The following is an 18,510-nucleotide window of genomic DNA, read 5'->3' as shown; positions in this document are numbered from 1 at the left end:
CTGACAAGAAAGGACCAGGCTCCTCTTGGTCTGGTGGCAGCAACTGATCTACTGTGCCACTGGTTTCTGGAGGCACTAGTTCTTCTTCCGATGATTCCTCTACATGAAAGGTTTTTACCCAACTTTGTCACTGGAGGTGCAGGTGACATGGAAACCCTTTTACCAGCCTAGGTTGGTGTATCACCTACAGCCTATTTGGACAGAGATAGCCTGGCTTCAGTTATCCAAACTCTGGTAAACTCCAGATTGAACTTTTGTGACACATTATATGAGGGGTTGCTTCTAGAGACTAGCTGGAAACTTCAGTTAGTTCAGAATACAGTTGCAAGTTCAACTGAGTGTTATGAAGATATCACACCAGTGCTTTGCCATCTGCATCGGCTCCTAATCTGTTTCTGGACTCAATTCAGAGTGCTAGTTCTCATTTTCAGAACACTTCACATTTTGCCGCCAGGATACCTGAAGAATTACAATCTTTTCCTGAGCTGCTTCTTTGAGTTCCCCTGCCAGGCAATGTGCAGCAGGCTGTCTCTAGAGATAAGGACTTTTCAGTGATGGCACCCCAGTGCCCCACTCCACAGAGTGACTTCCCTTCAACCTTACTTAATATACTTTTGGCACCAGGAAGCGAGATTTTTATTTTCCCAAGCCTATGGTTTCTAAATTGATTTATCTCTGCCAAGTGATTGTATGCTGCATATTGCTGCTTTTATTCTATGCTGTATTTCTCAAAACTATTCTTATATTCTGTTTATGTAAGCCACCCTGGGAATATTTTTGAAGGACAGGCTAAAATGCTTAAAAACAAATAAATAACAGAAGCCTAGCAGAATTGGGAGAGGCTGTTGCCATGTTGAGTGCATTTGTGGATTCTAGACCAGTATAACCAATTCCATGTTTCAATGTCCAAAATATAAAAATATCAATTACTGCGCTCTTCGAAGCCTTCCACTTGTTCTCGTGATCCGATTCCTTCTCGAGTCTTTATTAATCTTATTCCTGCTATCCTCCCTTCCTTGCTTCATATTATTAATTTTTCTCTGTCCTCTGGTTCATTTCCTTCTTCTTTTAAACATGCTACAGTCTCTCCTATTCTCAAGAAACCTACTCTTGATAGGCTATCTCTGTCTAACTACTGACCTGTCTCTTTGTTGTCTTTTATTTCAAAGATCCTGGAGCGTGTGGTCTACTCTCGTTGTCTTGATTTTCTTTCTAGTAACTCTGCTCTGGATCCTTTTCAATCTGGATTCCGTCCTTTGCATTCCACTGAAACAGCCCTTACTAAGATCACCAATGATCTTCTTACTGCCAAGTCTAAAGGCCTTTATTCCGTTCTTATTCTCCTTGATCTAACTGCAGCCTTTGACACGGTTGATCATGATCTTCTCTTAGATTCCCTTCATGACCTTGGACTTTGTGGCTCTGTCTATAACTGGTTTGCCTCCTATCTAGCGGGTCACTCTTTCAGCGTGTTGGCTAATGGCAGCTCGTCTTCCTCTTTTCCCCTTTCAGTAGGGGTTCTGCAAGGCTTGGTGCTTGGCCCGTTGTTGTTTTCTTTATACATGTTGCCCTTGGATAATCTCATTCAGTCTCATGGCCTCCAATATCACCTGTATGCCAATGATACTCAATTATATCTTTCATCTCCGGAACTTTCTCCTGATGTTCACGATCGTATCTCGGCATGTCTTTCAGATATCTCAGCTTGGCTGCTTCATCATCGTTTGAAACTTAATATGGCAAAGACTGAATTGCTTGTTTTTCCTCCTAAACCTTCTCCTCATCTCTCATTCTCTCTTACTGTCAATGATGTCACACTTACTCCAGTCAAGGAAGCTCGTAGTCTTGGCTTTATATTTGATTCCTCGCTCTCCTTTATTCCTCATATTGAGGCAGTAGCTAAATCCTGTCGTTTTTTCCTGTATAATATTGCCAGGATTCAATCATTTTTGTCTGTCTCTTCTGCCAAGACGCTTGTTCATGCACTGGTTATTTCTCGGTTGGACTACTGCAACCTTCTTCTCTCTGGCCTTCCTTCTTCTCACATCAGTCTGTTGGTTTCTGTTCACCACTCTGCCACGAAGATCATCTTCTTGGCTCGCCGCTCTGACCATGTTACTCCACTTCTGAAATCTCTTCATTGGCTTCCAATTCACTTCAGAATCCAATATAAACTTCTCCTGTTGACCTTCAAAGCTTTTCACGGTCTAGCTCCTTCCTATCTCTCCTCTCTCATCTCACACTATTGCCCCGCTCGTGCTCTTCGCTCCTCTAATGCCATGTTTCTCGCCTGCCCAAGGGTCTCTACTTCCCTTGCTCGGCTTCGTCCATTTTCTTCTGCTGTCCCTTACGCCTGGAATGCTCTTCCAGAACATTTGAGAACTACAAGTTCAATCGCAGCTTTTAAAGCTCAGCTAAAAACTTTTCTTTTTCCTAAAGCTTTTAAAACTTGATGTTGTTCGGACTTTATACTGTTAGTTTTACCCTACCCGGTGCCTGTTTGCATTCTCTTCCCCTCCTTATTGTTCTACTATGATTTTATTAGACTGTAAGCCTATGCGGCAGGGTCTTGCTATTTACTGTTTTACTCTGTACAGCACCATGTACATTGATGGTGCTATATAAATAAATAATAATAATAATAATAATAATAATAATAATCATGATCAAGAAGGAATGCATACCATTAATACCACTTTAGTAACATGGAGCTCATTCACTTTTGTGAAAATGAAATTCAGAACAATATATAATGTAGCAACTTTGCAATTGGCAGAAAATAATGTTAAGATCTGAAGCAAAATCATTTACTGTATAAAAATACAAAATTAACCACACTTACCTCTCTCAGTATTATACTTTGTGATAGAGCTTAAATTACCCAAGTTTAAGTATGGTTCCAAATAGCAGACAAATTGCCATTTCCCTTAGACTTACATATTTCTAGAGGCTCCAACAGAAGAAAGAGATTGAAGCACATTTCCTGTTGAGGGTTGCGATAGCCAGGCAGGCACTGAAGAAGTAATTATGTCTTCAACACTGGAACTTACAGGAGATTTAGCAGAGCTCTGAGTCTACAAAGAAAAAGAAAAGAATTCTTATCATTGTTCAAATCCAGCCTCCTGTATTTTATTCAGAGCCACTCCAACTTTTGGAAGCAGATAAATTCTTCTCATTGCACAAATCCAGTGGGGAGGAGTACATACCATTTCATGCACCAATTGTTCACAAAGTATTCACAACCTAAGTGGTAAATGCAGTTACAGATAATACTAAAAAGCATGGCAATGCGAACAGCTCAAACCATAAGAGGTCATGGTATATTATAACGTTGGAGGTTCTGGGAGATGGGGCAGCTTTAGACAATACAACATGTATTAAAAGAGAAGTGAATCATAGAATAGTAGAGTTGAAGGGGCCTATAAGGCCATCGAATCCAACCCCCTGCTCATTGCAGGAATCTACCTTAAAGCATACCTGACAGATAGCTGTCCAGCTGCCTCTAGTGTGGGAGAGCCCACAACCTCCCTAGGTAACTGGTTCCATTGTCGTACTGCTCTAACAGTCAGGAAGTTTTTCCTGATGTCCAGCTGGAATCTGGCTTCCTGTAATTGAGCCCATTATTCCGTGTCTTGCACTCGGGAGGATCGAGAAGAGATCCTGGCCCTCCTCCATGTGATAACCTTTCAAGTGGTTAAAGAATACTATCATGTCTCCCCTCAATCTTCTCTTCTCCAGATTAAACATGCCCAGTTCTTTCAGTCTCTTTTCATAGAGCTTTGTTTCCAGACCCCTGATCATCCTGGTTGCCCTCCTCTGAACATGCTCCAGCTCGTCTGCATCCTTCTTGAAGTGTGGCACCCAAAACTAGACACAATACTCAAGATGAGGCCTAACCAGGGCCGAATAGAGGAAAACCAGTACCTCACACAATTTGGAAGCTATACTTCTATTATTGGAACCCAAAATAGCATTTGCTCTTTTTTGCAGCCACATCACACTGTGGGCTCATATTCAGCTTGTGATCTACAACAATTCCAAGATCCTTCTCGTTTGTAGTATTGCTGAGCCAAGTATCCCCCATCTTGTAACTGTGCATTTGGTTTCTATTTCCTAGATGTAGAACTTGGCATTTATCCCTATTAAATTTCATTCTGTTGTTTTCAGCCCAGTGCTCCAGCCTATCAAGAACACTTTGAAGTTTGTTTCTGTCTTCCAGGGTATTAGCTATCCACTCATCCCTCGCTTGAAACTGCAATCAGCTCTTGCTCTGACATCCAGCTGGTAGTGTGAGATAAATGTCGAGGGATGAGACCAGGTAGCTGCTCTGCAGAGATCTGGTACAGAGATTCCTTTCAAGAATGCTACAGATGTCGAAACAGCCCTGGTAGAATGAGCTCTAATGCCTTCATCCAATGGTAAATTAGACAACTCATTACACAATTTAATGGTGGCTATGATCCAGGATGCAAGACGCTGGGAGGAGACTGGTTGTCCCTTCCTGGGTTCTCCATAGTAGACAAACAGTCTATTAGATTTGCGAAAGGATTCAGTTTGTGCTTTGTAAAAAGCAAGTGCCCTTCAAACATCTAGGGAGTATAGCTTAGTCTCCAGCGAATTAGATGGTGCGGGGGGAAAGGCAGACAAGACCAGGTCCTGATTCAAATGGAAATCAGTAACCACTTTTAGGAGGAACGTCAGGTCTGGTCGGAATACGACCTTGTCTCGATGAACTACAAGATCTGGGGTGTCCACGCACAAAGCCGCCAATTCTCCTGATCTGCGTGCCAAGGTGATCGCCACTAGAAAGGTGATCTTCCACGACAGGAATCTGATGTCAGTTGTGGCCAGAGGTTCAAAAGGCTTTGCAGTTAAGGCCTGTAGTACCACCGACAGGCTCCAGGGAGCAGTGATAGGTTGTACTGGAGGTGTCAGATTCCTTAAGCCCCGTAGAAATTGGCAAACCACGGGATGGGTGAAGACCGAGAGGCCACGTATCGGTCCCCGAGAGGCCGATATTGCAGCTAAATAAACACAAATGGAGGACAGTTTAAGTCCTCTATCATGGAAAAAACGCAGAAACAGGAGTACGTCCTTTAACGATGCCTTGAAAGGAAGGAAATAATTGACTGAGGCATATTGTGAACATTTCTTCCATTTTGCTGTATACGCCTTGTGAATTGCGTGTTTCTGTGCCACAAGGAGGATGGAGTCAATTAATTCCCCATAGACAGTCATTGGGGCATTATTCCCCATGCTGTTAGCTGAAGAGTTCAAGGATCGAGATGTCTTGTTTTGCCTTGATCCCTTGAGAGTAACGTTGGGAGTGGCCAGCAGCCAGAGAAAGTGGTTATTGGAGATCCTCTTGATGAGGAAAAACCAATGCTGGTGAGGCCCCATGGGGTTATCAGTATGCAGTCTGTCTTGTCCTGTAGTATTTTCTGAAGAGACCATGCAATCAGTGGAAAGGGGGGGGAACAGGTAAAACAGAGTTCCCCTCCAGTATCCCCTAGAGATCAGTATCCGAGGCCTGTTCTCGAAGAATATTGGGGGCAGACCTTGTTCTGTGATGTAGCGAAAAGGTCTATCAGCGGACGACCCCATAGGTTGAAGATCCGGTATAATATCGACTGGTTCAGTTCCCACTCGTGCGAGATCAGATGGTTTCTGCTTAGGAATCTGCCAGATGATTGTCTCTGCCTGCGATACGGATCGCTGAGAGGAGGATGTGCCTTTTTATGACTCATTTGAAGATGTCGATAGCGAGTCGAGTGAGACGAGGGGAATGTATTCTGCCCTCCTTGTTCAGGTACTATAGTACTGCCATATTGTCTGTGAGGATTCTGACATGATGACCTGTTAAATATGTTTCGAATGAGTGGAGGGCCATGAACGTGGCCAGAAGCTCCAGAAAGTTGATGTGACGACGTTTGTGAGTTTTGCTCCATGTGTCTTACGCTTGAAGGTGATCGCAGTGTGTTCCCCATCCCAGTAAGGATGCATCTGTCACCACCGTCCTGGAGACCAGAATTGGAGTAAAGGGCATACCCTGCATCAAATTGGAGATATCTGTTCACCACCGAAGATCCTGTAGGATAGAGTACGGTATGGTGAGTTTGGTTTTGTGAGCATTGTAGCTGGATTGGAAATACTTGAGAAACCACCCTTGAAGTGTTCTCATCCGGAGTCTTGCCCAACAAATGATTGTGACTGTGGATGCCATCAGACCCAACAGCCTCTGGATTGTACAGGCTGTAGTTGTATCATCTCTGGAAAGCCTGTAGTCCAGTTCTGAGATTTGTAGTGCCCTCTTTAGGGGAAGAAAAGCTCTGCATGAAATGGCATAGAGTAGTGCCCCAGTAAACAAAATCGATTGGGCCAGAATGATTTTGGATTTTTCAGTGTTGACTCTGAGACCGAGGAAGTTCAGAAGACTGATCACAACGGAGATCAGCTTGAACAATTCTTTCCTTGACAATGCGATCAGGAGCCAATCATTGAGGTAAAGGAAGATTTCTACACCCTGAAGCTGAAAGAATGCACATACCACATGCATACATTTCATGAAAACACGGGGGGCAGCGGAGAGTCCAAAGGGAAGAACTCGAAACTGGAACATATCTGCCCTGATCACAAAACGAAGGAACTTTTGGTGGATGTTTCATATGGCAATGTGAAAATATGCATCCTTCAAGTCCACTGATGCAAACCAGAGGCCTTGATGAAGCAATGGTAGAATTGAGGTGATGGTGGTCATCCTGAACTAAGCAGTTGAGGTCCCTCAGATCCAATATAGGATGAAGCCCCTGCCCCAGTACCGTGAAATAGCAGGAAAAAATATCCTTCCTCCATGCAGAAGGGAATTGCCCTCTGAATTGCTCCCTTCCATAGAAGAGTAAAGGTCTCTAAAGTCAGAGCTTCCAAAGGAGGGGTAGATCTCACAGTACCGAGGGGAGGGAGAACTTCAAACTCAATAAGGTAGCTTGATTGGACTATGTCCAGCACCCAATTGTCTGATGTTATTGTCATCCAATTTTGAAGGAAATGAGAAAGCAAATCCTGAAGGATCATGTCTGGAGAGCCATAGCAATAATGTCATCAAAGATTGGACCCTGGTAAAATTGCTGGCGTGGCTGTCGGAAATGATTGGAGGGTTTCTGACCATGAGGTTGCTGGTATTGAAGGTATCATTGTGTCCTGTCCAAATACTGCCTTGGATTATAGTATGGTTGAGGACGGGACCAACGTCACTGTTTATACAGAGGCTGAGGGAGATGTGGAGATATGCCCATCTTCTTAGCAGTAGATTTAGCTTTTTGAATTGCTTCCATATTAGAATTAAAAAGGCCCTCCCCATCAAAGGGGAGATCCTCGATATGGGCTCAAGCCTCAGGTGTTAGGCCTGCTGACCTAAGTCAGGCGTGATGGCATAACCTTCCAAGTATGTTAAGAGTGCATCTGTCATGGGTGCTTTGAGGTGGATTCCTGCATTGAAGCAGGGGTGGGTGGGCTCGTTGGTCTTATAGGCCCCTTCCAACTCTACTACTCTATGATTTTATGAAATCAGAGCACAAACCCCCTTACACAAGCGATTTTCAGCAAATGCCAGATTTCCCTCTGCCTCTTCCCTTGCATCTGCATCACTGAATTGTCCGCCTCCTTGATTTTATTCAGAGCCACTTCAATCTTTGGAAGCAAATCAATAATCTTCTGTTTACATCCCAATAGTTTGCTGTGATGCAAAAAGGAAAAAAAAAGTAGGTTAGTGCCAACTTTTTCTTATCTGAACAACAGGACCAAAATGTATATAAGCTTCCTGGAAATTAAAGATACAGAGTGCATTTTATGCTTAGAGCTTTGGAAGCAGAAATGTCAGTGCCTAGACGAATATCCAGAGACACTATATTTACCCTGGAAAAGAAGTGAAAATCAAAATGGTAAAATTTACACCCCTTTTTCCAAACTAGAGGGCAAATAAAACATGCCTAAGATTTAATACAAATAAAGTCCTGCTCTGCAGTTTCTTGGTCTCTGAAGCTCTTGATCAGTTTGAGGCTTTCCTGTCAGTCACTCCTTATCCACTGGTTCCATTAAAAAACTAAATATACACATTCTACTTGGCTCCCAGTTTCCTCGATACCATTCTTCCTCCTCTGGTTTCACCCAGGCTTCCACCTCCTTTATCGATTATTCCCTCAGATCACAAATTCTCTATCCACTTCACCTTTTCCTTCAGCCCCCAGATTCTGGCTCAGTTCAGACAACACATTTCTCAACAGTGGAGTTTGTAGGGGGTACTCACCACACAACATGTTCCAACTCCACCGTTGTGTGGGTGTGGCCTCCTGTGGAGTTGAGTAAAAGTCAACGCAGCATTTGATTGGCAGTTCCTCTGCCCTCTCTCCTCCCCCAGTCCTTTCAATGGTATCCCATCAATCATTGCTGCCAAAAAAATCCCAGCTGCTCTCCTAGAGTGGCACTCCCTCCTTTCACCACTCTTGCCAGGGAATTCTATGGCCACTGGGAAACTCCACTCCACTCAACAGGAAGCTCCACGGAGCCCTCCAGAGAACACGGAACACAATGGTTGTGCAGGAACTCTCCTCTGCACAGTGTGAAGATTCAGGGTGGGGTGTTGTTGTTGTTGTTTTTAAAAAAACCTCCACCATGGGATGAAGTTTTCCCTCCAGACAACACTTTTCTCCATGTTGGTGTAAAAACTCTGCAGTGGAGTTGTTACACCACTGCTGAGAAAAGTGTTGTGTGAACTGAGCCTATGCCTCCTCGTCACACAGTTCACCAGCCCTTAGCTACAACATAAATGCCTCTACACCTCTTTCTGTCAACAGCATACATTCAGCCTTCTGTGAAATGTTTTCTCAACCAAAGTTGACTGTTCATTTCTCACAGAAGCTGTAACATAAATCAACATTTTGTTTGCTCCTTAGCAACGTTTGTGATCATTTCATCATGTCTTGACAGCACTACCAAAGCTACGCTAACATGCTTATAGCGTTTCCATTTTTGAAACGTAAAATGAGCATTACTGTAACACTAAGGGTCAGGAATAAGAGTTTAACCAATGAAATGGATTGATACAGACAAGCCACTGTATCTTAAATTCTGCACTGACCCGAGGTGTCTCATTGACAATGATAAGTCTCCCTAGTCAGGTGGCATGTTGGATGAAGATGTGTGTATTCGCAGAAAGGGTGTGCACATTGTACCTAAGATGTCTGAAGAGTTCCTTGAGTACCCAGTCCTGACTCTGAACGGTCTGGACAATGATCTTCACCATCTCTGTGCTGTCACTGTAGGAATGATCTGAAAGGGACACCTGTCATGTGATCAGAACAGTGCTCCTCTGAAGAGGCATGGGCAGTCAGGACACAGTTTTTAAAACAAACAAACATATAAACACTGAAATAAGCACTGACACAAAGAAAAAAGGTGATTTGAACAGTTCACATTACCAAATGCTCTTTAATTATTTAAGATGCGTATGAAATAGGGGGCTTGAATATTTCGTTATAATCCGACAAGCTTTCTTTCAATTGCAATTATGACTTCATGCCTACTCTTATTTTTCCTCTTTTGCACTGTGCTTCATAGACTGAAAACACAGTTTAAAGCAACAATAGGGCAACCTGTGGCTCACAGATCACATACGGCCTTTGGAGGTGAGCTGTTCAGTACACTGCAGATGCCCATAAGGACCCCCAATTTCCTCTCCTGTGCCAAGGCAGTGTGATTGTTCTGGGGAAGAGGGCCTGTGGGGTGATTCTCACTGTGCACTCTATTTCCCAGCTCAATTGCGCTTCCAACATCCCGCCAAATGGCTATTTGTCAGGCAGGCTTTCAGGAGCTTGACTGAGCTGGGAAAGGGGGGTACATAGTGAAAGCCATCTCCACAGGCCCTCTTCATCAGCACAATCAACTGGCATCTAATGCAGCTAATAACTGAAGGGGAGAAGAGGCTTTAGTCTCTGAGTGGTCCCAATATAGCCAAAGTGTCTGTTTCTCTGCCACTAATAGCAATCCTAATTGGAATGGGGTGTGTGTGTGCGTGTGGGTGTGTGTGTATGCTTTAGCCCCGCTTGTGTGTGTGGGGGTATGTGTGCACTTATGTCTGTATGGATGTATGCATGCATGTATGCACATGTGGATCCCCCAACCCACCACTGCACAGGGATTTTGGGGCTGAAAAAGTTGCCCACTCCTGATGTAAAGGAATTCAACAATGAAATATCTGTCTGGACAAGAGATGGAAATTCAGAGTTAAAAGTGGTCCAACAGGAGGTTGTAACAATCAGTTTATAAATTCTAACTTTTCAACCTCTAACTAGGATCTGCTAAGTAATGGCTTAGAAAACCAACAAAACTAGGTAATTTTAAAGTGATTTAGTTGCTCACTCTTGATATTTCTAATCATTTGTTAATCTAACCCTGTCAGAATAACCCCAAGTCTGCTTAACATGTTCTCGTCAGAATTTGTCTGTCATATTGTTCTTTGTAAAACTTCCTACAGTGTTCTAGATTCAAGGCAAATCAGAGAAATGGCCTGTTCCATACCTGGCGCTCTTGGTTTTAATTGTTTGTAGAGTTCTATAGCTCTTTGTTCGCTGTAAAGTGATGATAAAACAGGTAAAAACAAAGATCTCCCCAATTCTCTTGACACTTTGCTGTCAAGTGCAAAAGTTCCATACATTACGAAATTAAAATACAGTGAGGTATTCTCTTTTGTTAGACAAATCCATTAGAGCAGGAATGTGAAAGTTTTTTAATTAAATAAAAATATTCAATTTTACGCCTGGTACAATGTAAAGGAAGCTAATTCTCAGGAAGATATTACTATTTCCACCATAACTCACGTAAGCTGGGCTTGTATCTGTAGGAATTGCCAGTCTATCTTCAGGAAGATCCAAATGTGTCTCCTTTTTTCTCACAGAAAAGACCAGGGTAGCACAATTTGGGACAAATTAGGATGAACCAAGTCCACCAGCCATGCATTGTTGAGCACCTGGAACGTCACAACTTCCTTGATTTTAGAATACCAGGCAAGCAACAAACCATCAAGACACCTTGGCAAATCACCATACCTGGCTGGTGGCCTTGAGAGGGGGCAGACGACAAAAACCGTAATATAAAGTGCAAAAGGATAAGATATCCACATATAAGGGTCACAACAGGTTACACTGCAAGAAGTATCAACATCTGCACAGGAAAAGCCTCTTTTCTTACAGGTTTTCCATGAGATCGCCTTGTCGTCGTGCATGGGGACTCCTTTGCAGTTCCACAATCTCCGTGTGTAAAGCCATGATCTGCTCATCCAGGTAGCCAATATCTCCAATCTGAAAAGAAGAAAGAAAACTGCATATATGATTGGTTAGGAAAGAACACTGGATTTATCATGGGTGTCTCTTCAGTACCCTGAAGATGTGTGTGTGTGTGTGTGTGTGTGTGTCTGCCCACTATTGGCTGTGTTTACTGCATGGCTGTGATTATTGCATTATGTTCAACTTAATGTATGCTGGTGGTTAAGGCGAGGCAAACTGAATACCTCACTTAATCTTTGAATGGCAATAGCTTTATGTTTGGAGAGAAAGGCACTATGCACATGTGACAATGATGACTCCAGAAGAACCCCCAAGCTATGAACATACTCCTTCAGGGGGGGTGCAACCACATCCAGAATAGGATGAACACCCTTCATCCAGTCAGAAGAACCACTCACTTACAAGTATCTCGGTCTAGACTGAATTTAGTTTCAGTTTATTAACCCTCCAGTCCATTGTCACAGCCAGGCACCAATCTAGCCTGTCCATAGCCTCACCTGATGAGGATGTAAAGGAGAAACAGAGCTGTGTGTCCTCAGCATATTAATGGCAATGCACTCCAAAATTCTGGATTACCCCACTCAATAACATAGAACCAATCCCTGTGTTACTCGGTACCAATGGGGCCAAGCTACATTCTCCAAGTACTACTTTCTACAGCTGGCCAACCAAGGAGTGAAACCACTGCAACGCAGTACCCCACTCCTAGCTCAGAAAGTCTCAGCTTATTCATGTAGATGTTAAAAGTAGCATTAGGAATAAGATAGACCACTCTAGGACCCCAAAGTGTAGATGCCAACGTAATGACCAGGAATCCCCCACCACCACCTTTGGAAATCAGGTCTCCAAGCAGCAGCAGAGTCACCAATACACCATTTCCATTGCTATAAAGAAGAATACCATGGGTGATTACATCAAAAGCCATTGAAAGAGCCAGGAGAATTAGCAGGGCTGTAGTTCTCCTGTCAATGACCTGGTCCTCACATCACGCTAAACCATGGTGGGTGGTTGCAGGGCGGTTTAGATAATCAAGAGTGAGGTTTTTTTTTGTCATGGGTTGTTTTTCGCCAACAAGCCACGGTGAGAACCCATGGCTTATAGAAGGGATGCTTATTCTCATGATATCTGAACCTGGGTTGTTAAGAATGACTAGAGAGCTGCCCGGCATGAGCAACAAAACTCCCTGCTGCTGCTCGTGGTCTCACTAGTGCCACTGTCATTCTCCCTCATCCCTTCTCAGCACCCTCTGCCTCAGAATGGATTTTCCTCCCATAGAAATCTTGAAGAAAGGACAATGGAGAGTGTCCTGAACGCGTTTGCAATTTTTAAAAAAAGGTCTTCCCCTTCTGTTTTACTGCTCTGCCATGACATTTTGTTGGGCTCGATGGCCTTGTAGGCCCCTTCCAACTCTGCTATTCTATGATTTGCGTACCTTTATAGATCTGCCTCACTTGTCTGCATATGTTTACCCACTTAATCCTTGTAGTTTCAAATGAGAGAGGTGATCCTTGAGGTATTGGGGTCCGAAGACATGTAGGACTTTATGTTAAAACCAGCACTTTGAATTTGTCTTGGAAATAAACTGGCAACCAGTGAAGACAAGCCAGAACCAGACTTATCTGTTCACATTGCCTAATTCCAGCCAACAACCTGGCTGTTGAATTCTGCACTAGCTGCAGTTTCCAAACTGTCTTCAGTGACAGCTCAACATACATTGCACTGCAGTAAATTAATCTGGAGGTTACCACTGATGCGACTGGGTTATCAGCTGAAGCACTCTAAGCCTCCAATGACAAGGATGTATCCAGGAGTACCCCCAAGCTGTACACCTGCTTTTTCAGGGGATGGTGTGAGTCTGGTGTACTTCCCCAATCCAGACAAAAGAACCACCCACCAGAACAGCCCCAGACCTGTTTGGATTGAGCCTCAGTTTACTGGCTCCCATCCAATCAGCACATCCGTTGCCAAACCTGCCTAAGATGAAAAGGATCCAGCGAAGCCAGGACACTGGAGTGGGGGGTGGCGGCGGCCGGGGTTTCCCCCCCCCCCAAAAAACCACCCCCTCAACCCCCGGTCCATGGAAAAATTGTCTTCCACAAAACCGGTCCCTGGTGCCAAAAAGGTTGGGGACCGCTGCTTAGAACACAACCACTGCAAAGCAGTGTCCCCACCTTCAAACTCAGGCAGCCAGTCCTGAAGGATATCATTATTGATAGTATTGAACCCCACCAAGAAAACAAGGAGTATCATCATGGACACACTCTTGCTGTCTCCGGCCTGACACAGGTCATTTATTTTTATACAGGGTGACCAAGGCAGTCTCAATACCAAAACTGGGCCTGAACCTCTACTGAAATGTATCCAAAAAATCAATCTTAATCAAGAATGCATGGATCTGGTCAGAAAGCTGGACAGGCTGAGAGGCTCGTCTAGCTGAAAATATTTTGAACAGAGGATGAAGAGACTGTGAAAGCCTCCAGCTATCTTCCACCTTTGCTGAGTCTTGTCAGCAGGGCTTTGGATAGTCAGAGGGCTCCGATCTTGGAACCCTCTTTCTGTCAAGTGTCACTCCCTTACAACTGCTGTCTTATTGAACTGGTGATTAGTTTATTAATTTGTTTCTTGTTAGGAATATTTTATTGAAAGGCATATTAAAAAAATTCTGACCCAAACAAAATGCTTTCCCATGCGCTTAAATGGTAGCAGCTGAGAGAATCCTAAGCAATTGGCTTTTTGAAATCCTTTCAATGCATGTTTGAGGGTACAATGGGGAGATCTACATCGTGCTAGCAATTATGAGTACAGAACCAGGAGAAACTACTTCTTTTGATTAGTGTCATATCTTTTTTATATGCGGGAAGCTATCTCACCATTTAAAAAAAAATCAAGCTTCAGCAGCAATGAGTTTAAGGCAATACACTAGTTTTCTCATATATTAGGCACCGTTTTCTTCTCCCATACCTGTTCATACTGTAAGGCTTTTTCCTCCATCTCTTTCCAGGCTTTCAGCATTTTCTCCGAGGCTTAAAATATATATATACATACACATATATTAATTTAACAAAGCAATACATTGGAAATAAGTAGCATTTATTTTAGAACATCCACATTTTGCATTAGCGATGCTGACAAACTTTGGAATTCAGAAACAAACTCGCCATTTAAAAAACCTTGGCTTTACCATAAACTGAGCAGAAATGCCATCCCATGTATGGGCCTGGCTCATCAGGTTTACTGCTAGTAGGCTGCTCCTTCCAGTTCCCCCACTTCCCAAGCAAACCTACCCTTAAACAAAGGGATGGCCCAAGACATTTTGCTGCCAGAGGCAAGGAACAAAATGGCAACCTGTCCTATTCCATGTATGAAAGTCATGGGCTGGCTGATGGGTCTTTCTTCAACACTGATAATGGGACAACCTCCTTCCCTACACATGAAGGCAGCAGGCTAACTTAGAAGTCTGTGGGCCAGACCAAAAATCGTTATCAAGTAAGGTGGCAAAACTTTCAATATGATTTTCTTTGGAAAGGTGTATGTCTCTGGATTGTATTTGCAAGTGTTAGCCCATTCTGACTGGTTGCTTAAGCATTTTAGGATGTCATCAGGATGGCCAACACTATCTTTTTATAACTTTTCTAATTTAAGCTGTAACATGTGAACCAAGTCTGATTTAAAAATTTAAAACTCCATTGGAAAGCCAATGAATTCTCTTACAAATCTCGAATTGTAATAATTATCTGTTACTATTTTTGTGGTATGAGCCACATATCCAGAAAAAAAAACTATTTTTTTCTTCATTTTTATACAATTTACTGCATATGACACGTTACCTGATCCAGATATGCACCTAAGGGGTATTAGACATTGGTATGGTAATGTTTAACCTTTCCAACGAGCCATAGCTTGAGTACATTAATTTGATATGCCATAGTTAGAAACACATGAGTGAATCTACATTTCATGTAACTTTACCCAATGTATGGATAAGAAGGAAACTTTGTATTATTGCAAAGAAACACCTAGTAGTTTTGTGAGTTCAGCAATGTATCAATATGCATACACCTTTATTTCCAAATTTACAATAATTTAATTTTAATGTTTGTCACCACTGCAATTATTAAGTTCAACTGCAAAGTCTACATCTGTTTTCATGGTTGATACATAGAATCATAGAGTTGGAAGGGGCCTATAAGGCCATCGAGTCCAACCCCCTGCTCAAGGCAGGGATCCACCTTAAAGCATACGTGAAAGAAAGTTGTCCAGCTGCCTCTTGAATGCCTCTAGTGTGGAAGAGCCCACAACCTCCCTAGCCAATTGGTTCCATTGTTGTACCACTCTAACAGTCTGAAAGTCTTTCCCGATCTCCAGCTGGAATCTGGCTTCCTGTAACTTGAGCCCATTATTCCGTGTCCTGCACTCTGGGGTGATTGAGAAGAGATCCTTGCCCTCCTCTGTGTGATAACCTTTCAAGTACTTGATTTGCCATCCTTATTAAGCAGTTGAAGTACCATTTCTTTCCTCTGTCTTTTACTATTCACAGATCCGAAGAAAGGCTTATTACTTTTAGTATCTTTCGCTAGTCTTAGCTCATTCTCAACTTTAGCCTTCCAGATGCCATTTTAGCACTTCTGTGCTACCTGTCTGTACTCTTCTTTTGCAGCATGGCCTCCTTCCACTTCCTGTATGTCATAGAATCATAAAATAGCAAAGTTGGAAGGGGTCTACAAGACCATCGAGTCCAACCTCCTGCTCAATGTACCCCTGTATCCTCTTTTGTTTTCTGGTCATCTCTAAGCTTTTTGTGGAGCCACATTGGTGTCTTCTATTTTTTTTTCGTTGTTGGAATTGTTTGTAATTGTGCCTTTAAAAATTCCTTTTTAAAAAACTCCCACGCATCTTGGACTCCTTTTCTCATTAGGGCAACTTGCCATGCGACCTTACTTATAATATCTCTGAGTTTATTAAAATCAGCTTTCCTAAAATGCAGAGTACGTGTATGGCTACACTCAGCTTTTGGATCCTTTAAAATCAAGTTCAAGTATGATGTGGTCACGTTCCTCCAGAGTTCCCATAGCTGCCACTTTATCCACTAAGTCATCCCTGTTGGTTAGTTTCAAATCAAGGATAGTCAATTCTCTAGTTCCTTCTTCCACTTTCTGTAGGAGAAAATTGACAGGAATTTCTTGGAAGGGCCGCTTTTGGCAGAATTTGTCTCCCAACAGATATCCGGGTAATTGAAATTCCCTATCACTCCAAATTGCACTTTCTTGGTACACTGGCAATTTGCTTTTCAAAAGTTTCATCCTAGTCTTCTCCTTGATTGGTTGGTCGGTAGTAGACTCTGATTATCATACTCTTTTTAATCCTTCCCCATTTGTTTTAATCCAGATGCTCTCAATGGGGCTCCCTGTATCATCCTCCTGTATTCTGGCATAAGTATTTTTAATATATAGTGTGACTCTGCATCCCTTTCTATTTCTTCTGTTCTTTTTTAAACAAATTATACCCTTCAATTGCTGGACAGTGGTTCTTTTTTTTTTTTTTTTATAATAATTTTTATTCATTTTCAACACTATATAAACATAGATAAACATTTCCAAAATATAACTGAAACTAACACAATAAGAAAAAAAAATACATCAAATATCTGCTGCATACATATTGAATAATTGTTGAGTACAAATATCAAAAACTATTACATATGCCTTATCACACTACAACATCTTCATTCTTAACATAAATGTGCACCCCCCACCTCGGGATCATTCTTGAGTCCAAAATCTAATCATTTCTTCTGCTGGTGGTTTCCCACTTCCCTTAGTAAACACAAACACTAGGAACTGTTTCCAGATTCCTTCGAACTCATTTATTTTAGTTACGCCTTTTCTCCACTTAATATTGCATGTCAGTTTATCATTAATGGCTATGTCCCATACTACTTTATACCATTCCTCAATAGAATATTCCCCTTGGATCTTCCAGTTCCTAGCTATCATCAATCGTGCTGCAACCAACAAACTCGATATCAGCTCTATAGTTCCTTTTCCACACTTTATATCTTCAAATAGTGACAGCAATGCTATTTTTGGTGTTTGTTCTATTTTCATTCCCACTATTTCTTCAATTTCTGAAAACACCATCTTCCATAATCTTTGTACATATTTGCATTGCCACCACATATGTAAATACGTTCCTTTTTCCCCACATCCTCTCCAACAATTTGCTGAATGTTGATCACTTATCTTATTCAATCTAACCGGGGTTAGGTACCACCTCCATAAAATTTTAAAATAATTCTCCTTTATTCTTACTGATAAACTTCTCAACACTCTTTGTTTCCATAGTCCCTCCCAGCTCTGTCGCCCTATTTGTATCTTCAAATCTGATTCCCAAATCATTTTCTCTGTATTCTCTCTAAACTCCTTCTCTAACTATATTTTATATATTTCACTCATTAATCCTTTTGAAACTATACTACTTCCTTTTCCTTTCTCCTTACTTACTACTAATTCTTCAAACCTCGTCATCTTTCTGCACATTCTATTATCTTTAATCCACTTTTTATTCCATTGTTCTAATTGACCATATTCTAGCCAAGATAGCTTCTTCTCCTTTAACAAATTTTCCATATCTTCTCTTGTTTTAATATCTCTTACCCAATCCTTTAATTTTATTTTATTTTTCTCTTTTAATATTTTACATAATCTACCCTTTAGATCCTCTGGGAAATTCTTTAACATTATTATCGGTGCTAAGGGAGAGTTGCTCGGAAGCAGCTTCCCTTTAAATTTACTCCAAATTTCCCATTGAGTCCTCAGGAGTGGATTATCTATACTTCCAACCCACTTTCTTCCTCCATCTTTAAAAAAAACATTCTCCAGATTCATCTCTACCTTACTTATGATTTTTTCTTCCATCCAATATAAATCTCCTACTCCCATAATTGCTTCTACAACATGTCTTAATCTATTTGCTACGTAGTATAATTTTATGTTTGGGAGACCCATTCCCCCCTTTTTTTGGCTTAGGTACCAATTATTTTTATTCACTCTTGCTCTCTTTTCTCCATTACAATATTTATTAATAATATTTTGCCAACTTTTTATCTCGGTTTCTGATATTTTTATAGGTAACATCCTAAATACAAAATTAATTTTAGCTAATATCTTCATTTTTA

At 41.9% G+C, this 18,510-nt stretch overlaps 1 protein-coding gene across 1 annotated transcript in view; it reads right to left on the bottom strand.

Annotated features, from left to right (window-relative positions):
- The window catches only part of CHUK (component of inhibitor of nuclear factor kappa B kinase complex), a 70,416-nt gene that overhangs the window by 12,816 nt on the left and 39,090 nt on the right, over nt 1-18,510 (bottom strand). The window contains exons 14-19 of the mRNA XM_063133190.1: nt 14,298-14,359; nt 11,242-11,351; nt 10,573-10,622; nt 9,228-9,324; nt 7,585-7,732; nt 2,938-3,074 (exon numbers count right to left, since the gene is read on the bottom strand). Of these exons, the coding sequence (XP_062989260.1) occupies nt 2,938-3,074; nt 7,585-7,732; nt 9,228-9,324; nt 10,573-10,622; nt 11,242-11,351; nt 14,298-14,359 (604 nt within the window). The remainder of the gene's footprint in view (nt 1-2,937; nt 3,075-7,584; nt 7,733-9,227; nt 9,325-10,572; nt 10,623-11,241; nt 11,352-14,297; nt 14,360-18,510) is intronic.

Source organism: Elgaria multicarinata, chromosome 8 (genome assembly GCF_023053635.1).
Source record: "Elgaria multicarinata webbii isolate HBS135686 ecotype San Diego chromosome 8, rElgMul1.1.pri, whole genome shotgun sequence".
Classification (NCBI taxonomy): Eukaryota; Metazoa; Chordata; class Lepidosauria; order Squamata; family Anguidae; genus Elgaria; species Elgaria multicarinata.
This window is presented reverse-complemented; position numbering and strand designations above follow the sequence as displayed.